General features: G+C 41.0%; 1 protein-coding gene across 1 annotated transcript in view; it reads left to right on the top strand.

The window, feature by feature from the left end:
* The window catches only part of LOC101852661 (transmembrane protein 147), a gene marked incomplete in the record, with an annotated part of 10,546 nt that overhangs the window by 678 nt on the left and 1,678 nt on the right, over window positions 1-8,190 (top strand). The window contains 3 exon segments of the mRNA XM_013089927.2: window positions 5,507-5,642; window positions 6,082-6,218; window positions 7,057-7,141. Coding sequence (XP_012945381.1) covers window positions 5,507-5,642; window positions 6,082-6,218; window positions 7,057-7,141 — 358 coding nt within the window.

The following is an 8,190-nucleotide window of genomic DNA, read 5'->3' as shown; positions in this document are numbered from 1 at the left end:
TGGAATCGTGTCACTGAGCTCTTTGCATTGGTATTGTTTTTAAAGCAATTTGAAAGCTTTGAAATTTTTATCCAAGTGCCTAACTTAAGTGTACGGCTAGACTGCCAGTCTAGCCGTACTTAGATCTAGGTTTGGCCCAATCGACTCAAGCCTGTTAAGTACACAGGTCTCATTAGATCTAGATCTTGTAATTATTCAGGTTCAAATACATGCAAGTCAGTAAGGCACCTTTTGGTTTTGACTGAAATACAAATACTTTAGGCATTGCAAACTAAAAAATTCATTTACAATTCAGCCATCAATATTAAGTACGGCTAGCCTGACAGTCTAGCCGTCCTTAAGTACGGCTAGCCTGGCTGTCTACCCGTACTTAAGTACGGCTAGACTGCCAGTCTAGCCGTACTTATCTTAGGCCCTATTAACATTAGAAAACAGGAGGTTTAAAATACATGCACTGTCATTAAGGCACATGGTTTTGTCTCAAATACAAATACTTTAGGTACTGCACACTAAAAATGTATATTTACAATTCAGTAGGCCTATTTTTTGTAAATGGTCAGTCTAGCCATCATATTAAGAATAAGTACGGCTAGACTGTGAGTCTAACCGTACTAGCCTCTTCCATTTCACTTTTCGAATCGAGCCGAACTACTCGGGTCGCCATTTTGTTTTGCCCGGAAGCCGAACTACTCGGGTCGCCATTTTGTTTTGCCCGGAAGTTCTCGCAAGATCTACTCCTCCCCTCTCTCTCTCTCTCTCTCTGTCTCTTTCTGAATACTGTCTATCGGTGTGGACGATCAAATTGACCAAAACAAAGTTAAAAAATGATGTTAAACAAGAAAACTAAATTGATTTGGTTGTCTACAAAGATGCTACGGCTATTTAACTTTCGGAATCGAGCCGATTCTAGGCTAGGTGCACGGTTACCGTGTACGTGACACTCCGTTATGAAGATGATGAAGCTACAAATGTACAACAATGAACATTTCCACCGTCTAGAAATCTAGTCTAGAGTCAATTGAGGTCAAACCAGCCGGTAAGCTCTTACCCTACGCTATTTGATCCCTCTGCATCTAAGATAACTTGATTGTGGGCCCAAAATAGGACTGATAGTGATTGGTGATGTAGCAAAAAAAACGTCAAAGGTGGCCGGATTGCGGTGTACCAGCAATATTTCTTCCTTTTAAATATTATCCTGATGATACACACATAGTTAGGCCAGCTCTATTTCTCGGAACTTTCGAGAAAATAAACTTGGAACTCTATTTCTCCGAACGGTTTCCGTTCTCCAGATTTGTTGATAATAATTGCTAATGGAGTGGCACGTGTGTGTGTGTTAGTGTGCATATATGTGTGTGTGTGTAGGCCCAAGGTGTGAATGGGCCGTTGGGAGGGGGGGAGGGGTGTGTGGAGGGATTTTTTTTTTTTGGTTCACCCTGTGCGAATAACTATGAAATTTTATTCACACAGGGTGTGTGAATACTGTGTGAATACTATGAAATGTTGTTCGCACTTTGCACAGGGTGTGTGAATACTATAAAATTATGTTCGCACAGGGTGTGTGAATACTTCAAAATATTATTGGCAGAGGGCGTTTCAAATGAAGGATGGCAATTAATTGGCCCTTGGTCATAGTATTTCCTAATTATTTTATCTCCCTCATCGCGTAGGGACAAAGATCATAACGAGAGTTCTCTCCTCTCTTTGATCCAATTAAAAAAGTGTCCTCAAAATTTGGTGGCGCCCTCTTCGAAAAAGTGCGGACTTTGCGAACAGAGTTGTAAACCCTACTTGTGTGAAAAACTATAAAAGTGAAATTAATCTTAAGCAACGCACCGACGACTTCTGCGAACACTTTTCGGTCTTTATTTAGTGAAAATAAATCTTTTTATTAAATGTGCTATCTTTGGTAGGGAGAGATCTAATTCTAATTGTGCAGTGCAATACGAACCCCCTCCCCCACTCAAATTGGAATTCAAGATGTGTATTGTGTCAATGATAATGACTCAAATCCCTCTTTTTTTATTTCTTTTGTTTTGTTTTCCTTGCGCCTTGAGAGAAAGAGAAAGAGAGAGAGATGAGTGCATGCTTTAACACTAAAACCAGAGATTATCTCAAGTCCCATCTTTTGTCAAAATAGTATCAGTATTGCAGAACTGGAATATTTGAAAATCAAGTCCGATGTGGTCAGTAAGTTCATTTTTGCCGGTCGCAATCGTGATATTATTATATATTCGTTCAGCTTTTCCCCGTCCGGAGAGTACGTTTCACTTTCACGCTACTAGGCAGCTATGGCGGCAGGTGGAAGGTATGTTACACCCGCTTTCGGTACCGCCGAGAAGTTTGCCAGCAGTTGTCTGATAACGCAACACTTGTGACATGCGGGTTGTGCAGTATAAACGCAATGTCGCTGTGCAAATAAAATTTAATCAATGCTCGGAATCGTCTCTGTGCTGTCACTTGTGGAAAAAAAAAGAAGAAAAAATGCTATGGTCGTCCGATTTATTGATTGTCTAGCTGGCCATCGTGACTGGTCACTGAACCTGTGCGCATTTGCATCATAAATAAATGCGGCATCGTGTGAGTAAAGACCGTCTTTGGTGGGAGTAACGGCGTTGCAAAGTATAGGACTACGGAATAGGGGAGGAGATTATTGATTTTTTGGGGGTTTAAGATACTATCGGGGGTTTTAAGGCTACACCAGAGGACAAAGACTTGGAAGGACATTTCAGAATTTTAATTAGAGCTTTCTGCAAAGCCCACGTTGGTGCAGGCTGTGTGCTGAATCTGGACCCTTCATACTTTGCAAGTCTGTGTTATTGAAATAAAGTGTTCGCCTTTCATTGGACGGGTGATAGTAAATTATACCTACAGTGTATGTTGTAGCTTTCTGTTCAAGACCGGCAGATTTTCAGTGTCACTGCATCTTGCCCTCCAACAGTTGTTACAACTCTCACAGTGCACGGGTCTACTGGAGCCATTCAAATTACTTTTCTCTGAGTTTGAGCAATAATTTGAGTCTGTCAGTTCATATTATGAATCATGGACACCCAGGCTGGTTCTTGATAGTCGCGATTCTTGTTCAAGGCCCTTCCGAACTCTCAAAGCAGGATTTATTTTTTATATAATAGTGAGAGGAAAATATTACCGGTTTATAGTAGACTGAAGTCGAACAAGACCCCAGTACGACTTTGAATACTGACATGTTGTTGACTGGATACATGTATATATATATATTGTATGCGTGTGAGCTCCTTTCGAGCTGGTGAGCTAGTAATTTTTTTTCAGGAAATATTGCTGGACACCCTGAACATTTTACTATTACTAGTTAGTTGGTTGTGGGAATACACATTTTCCCCTGAAAATACACATTTTTATCTCTTTCATATTTCCCAATACTCATTTTGGTTTTCTGGGGTTGGCATCTCTGCTAAAACTGAAACAAGTATGATATTGTACTAGATCTAGATCTAGTGTACAGTTGTTCTAACATTTAAAGCCTTTGCCAAAAGGTGGGATACCCGAGTGGGACAAACGAGGTCCAAATTCAACTTAGGCTCAACCCTGTGCGAATAGAATTATTTCTTATTCGTACACACGGTGTGAATAATATTAATTTTATTCGCACACCCGGTGTGAATAATCACTTCCTTTTTTTTTTTACAAGAAGGATTTTATTTTTTGCTGGATGACTAAACATGTGAAATAGGTTACTGCCAAGGTCGATCAGTCTTGTTTTTTCCCAGTACCCTTTTGAAGGTATTTTCAAATGAAGTAGCCTATAGTCCAGGAACGTTGCCCCACCCACAACTGAAGTATCTGAATATTCAGACATTTAAAAATCTCTAGCTCTAGAAATTGAACTATATGCAAAAAATGCCTCTTCCCAGTCCTCACAGAATGGCAGAATGAAAGATGACGCCAAAATCTCGCGAATTATTATAACCAAAAAATCTCGAGAACGGAAACTGTTGTTAGGAGAAATAGAGCTCAAGTTTATTTTCCCGAACGTTCGGAGAAATACAGTCCATGCTGGCTGTTAAGCACGGTCATCGAGAGAAAGTTTAAGCGGGCTTAATGCCGAAGTGTGCTTGAGTGCAAAGTAAATATATCCAGAGATTTTCATGTAGAAAATTTCCCGTGCTGTTTCCTTTTGTTTGTAAGTAGGCCTATAGCTGTCCCGCAAAAGTGTACACTGTTATTTTTACCCACCATGGCAGTTTTTGTTTGTTTTTGTTTTGTGGTCGAATGGGAAATGGAAACTTAATTTAGACGGCCAGTCACGATACAGCACTCTAGGCCTACACACTGCCTGTGCGTACCACTGCCCGCATTGCCTCATTCATACCACCGCCTTCGTCCCACCTCGCATGTGATACACATTCAGGATTAATGAATAGTGATGGTCAAAGGTGAATTCGCAGCCAGCCTCCCTTTCTCGTCTCCCCGACTCTATGTATTTTTTTCGTCTGTGTGTAGCTTTGCTCTAGGCTAGATCCTATGTCCACGCACACGGCTGTGTGTATCTCTCTGCCTTCCTCTCCGCCCGTGTGTGTGTCTCCGTCACTTTCGTTCTTTGTGTTTCTCTTAATACACTCACTGCTGCGGTGTAGACTGTGTTCGAACTTCGATGGGTCATTATGAAAGTATTGATTGTTTTGTAAATGAAGCGTGCCTGAAGCCGAAGTTACAGTGCTTAAAGGCATGTAATTTATATTGCAAAAATTCGGTAAGAGCCGTTTAGCTGGCGTGCTTAAAGCCGGCACGGACTGTAGCCGTTTCGTAAACTGTATGTGGTCACATTGTGCTCAAACCGGCCACTCTTGAAACCTTTGAGCTCAAATCGGCCACCCATTTACTCAATTAGCCACCCTCCTTGGTGAAGGAAAATACTACTTTCCTTTGTTCAATGCCATCTAAGAGATCACCAGTTCATTTTGGGGTTTATTTAGTTATTCAACTGTCAGTACCAGGTGGGTCTATCATAGTAGGGAACCCGTCTGCCCGGGCTTTGTCAATTCCTGGGTTTTAAAGCTCAAACATGCACAAAACGCAGTCGCACACACACACACGCACATAGATCTACATATACATACACACCATACCATACCACCTTACATACTACAAACATACACGGACACACACACGAACACTAGATTTATACTAGATCTAGATCTAGGCCTTTGTCTATTATACTCACTCACTACATACAGTCACACATGTATGCTACTAGATCTCGCATACTTCCGACTGCCAAGCCTGAAACATGTCGAGGAATGTTTGAAAAATAGCAATAAAAATGCACCCAATGGGTTTCAGGTTTGGCAGGTAGCAGCCTACGTGGTTCACCCATCAGTGTTCGGGCATGGCAGTTAGTGAGTTAATAACCACAATTGTTCTATTTGTAGGGGCCATCTTAACATAGGTGGGTTACGTTAAATTGTTTTTATCTCTCTCCCTCTTGAGTGTGGAACCTGATCTAGATTGTTTGCCCTTTCTTTCTCAGAGCAGAGTACAGTGCGTTCTGGAAATGTGTCCAGGCTGGTGGGGCCTACCTGTTCACACAGCTTTGCAAGATGTTATTGCTGGCTACGTTCTTTCCCGCTACAGAAGCGGCAACAGGCAGTCTTGATATCACAGGGGTAAGTTGGTCTATTCATGTTTGAAGGATGCTTTGTCAAGGTTTTTCCTGAATTTAAATTTTGAAAAAATCGCATTTGAGTTTGAGTGAGAATGGAATCTTTCTCTTCCAAAAGTACAAATTTGCTGCAGAGGGTGTCTGCTTTGTCTCTAGCATCATGTGGTTAGTTATATAACTCTGGTCTGGTCGGCTCCTTTTGTGTCATTTCTTTAATGTCGTTGTCGTGGATCTTCTGATGGAAATAGCTGGTGGTGGGAGGTGGCAACGGTAGGTCCTACTTCTTTTTTCACTCCCCTTATTGCTTCTGTCAGTCTGTAGTCTGTCTTACTCTTTCTCTACGTAAAGTGACCATTATAATTATTGTGCCTGTGTGTTTCTCTTTATTCAAACAAACTGTTGAAATTTTACTCTAAACTGTCATGTCCTCTTGTCATTTGCAGGAATTCTTGAAGTCAACAGTTGACATTGCAGATCTGATAGGACTCCACATTGTCATGTCCAAGTTTGCTGGCAAAGGTCAGCTCAAGTTCATGATTGCTGGAATGGGTTGGGCCACAGCAGAGCTGATTGTCACAAGGTAGAGTGGATTATTATTTTTGTGAGATCTCTTTTGGAGATTAGTGTTGGTGGGTGGTTGGCAGGTGTTCTGGTGTGGTTTGCTCTCTTCTTTTCTCAGAAACGTCTGTCACCCTTATCCCTTCTTCTTTATTGTGTTTGTTACTTTTTGTAACTCCTCTAATCTTAGTTTCTTATATGACCTCATTGTGTTGTAATTGCTATAAAACATTTACCCCCACCCCCCACCGAGGGGGCAGTGCTACTGACTGAAATGTCTTTAGGCCTTTCCCAAAGGGGGATATTAACATGTTCTTATGCACAGTAGAATTGTAAATGGGCTGATTTATCAATGTCATGCTCATACTGTGCCGGAACAACATAGGGGGAACTGCTGCTTTTTCTTTCCTCATCCTTACTCTATTGTCATTTTTTCCTCTACTTCTTTTGAATTTTTGTCACTCTCTTGTGAACTGCTATTTCCGGGGTGCCTTGATAGTTGAAGCAGACTTTGTGCTGTTGAGGCTAGAGAGGTGAGCAGAGTAAACCTGATTCCCAGTTTGGGCTTCTCTGTAAACATCCACCCCTTGGCGCTCATATGACCTTATGCTGTTGCGTGCACTGTAAAACCTTACTAAAAAATTTTTTTTAAACTCTCACTAAGCAAAGATTAAACAAAAGTAAGTGTTGTTGCAGGCATTTTTCCTGAATTGGTGATTCTTGTTTTGTTTTATTTTCCTAAATAAAAAAAAAATGTACTGCAGATGTTTTCTTGTCTGTTATGATATGTTCCTGCTTACATGGGGGTTTTTTTTATATCTAATGTTTTTGTGCATATTGCATTTTTTTTCCCCTTCAAGATTCGTTCCATTATGGATGGGAGCAAGAGGAGTGGAGTTTGACTGGAAGTACATTCAGATGAGTTTCGACTCAAATATCAGTCTTGTAAGTTTGATGTCTTTGTGTTTATTTTTTTTTTCATGGTTCACTGAGGTACCCGTGCTAACCGTAAAAAGACAACAGACTTAGGATGTTTTTATGTGTGCCAGGATCTGGACAATAAAGATGTATCTTATCCTATCTTATATATACAGTCAAAAATGCCCGAGACGGCCATCCATGCCATTGTCAAGGAGAAAAACGCTTCTCTTCGACAGGTGGATGTCTTGGACAGTTTCAGTATGATATATTCTTTAAAATGCAGGAGGTGAATTGGCAGTGGTCATTTGTACAGTTGATTGTCTTGGACAGGTGGCTGTTAGGGCAGGTTCGACTGTATATATCATCCCTGTTGTAAGAAATACGAGTGTCACTGATTTATTTTGCCTGGTCCTCTAAAGCATCGTCAAACTTAACACTATCGTTAATAGCTTGATGTATAGACATAGGTTAAAAATTGAAAATTATGACTAATGCCATTTTCCCCCCGTTCTTTTCAAATGGCATGCAACCTCAGGTTTTGCAGCCCTCGGTCCCCTTTGTCATATCGCAATGGTTCACATCTTTGTTAGTTGTTGTCCTGTTCCTGTGTAGGCTGTCCTTGTTGAGATTGTGATGAATGGAACGAATCATTTCTTAGGATCCCGGTAGTCATTAATCTTAGAGCAAGAATGTGCAACATTTTTCATTGGCGGGCCTCTTTCAGTCACCAAAGCAACTCAAGGGAACAAGGGTCTATCATGGTCAAAATTATGTAATCTAATTACAGCTAATGTATTGATATATAAATATAACATGAGAACGGCTAGTGAGGGCCAAACTGTCTGGTCTGGCATCTCGGGTCGTGGTTCGCTGGCCGCCTGTTGCTCACCCGTTGTTTAGAGCATTTAAAGAATGCTCCTTACCTTTGTGGTTCTTCTGGTAGTGAAGGTTATCTTCTGAGGTCCAGCCGTTTACATACTATTCTTTCTTTGGTGAGAGAGGTGTTAAACCCCTAGCATACTACGCGCTTTTGTAACATAGCCTACCATTCCATACCATACAATACCCTGCCA

The sequence above is a fragment of the Aplysia californica genome, unplaced genomic scaffold, assembly GCF_000002075.1.
Source record: "Aplysia californica isolate F4 #8 unplaced genomic scaffold, AplCal3.0 scaffold01082, whole genome shotgun sequence".
Taxonomy (NCBI): Eukaryota; Metazoa; Mollusca; class Gastropoda; order Aplysiida; family Aplysiidae; genus Aplysia; species Aplysia californica.
This window is presented reverse-complemented; position numbering and strand designations above follow the sequence as displayed.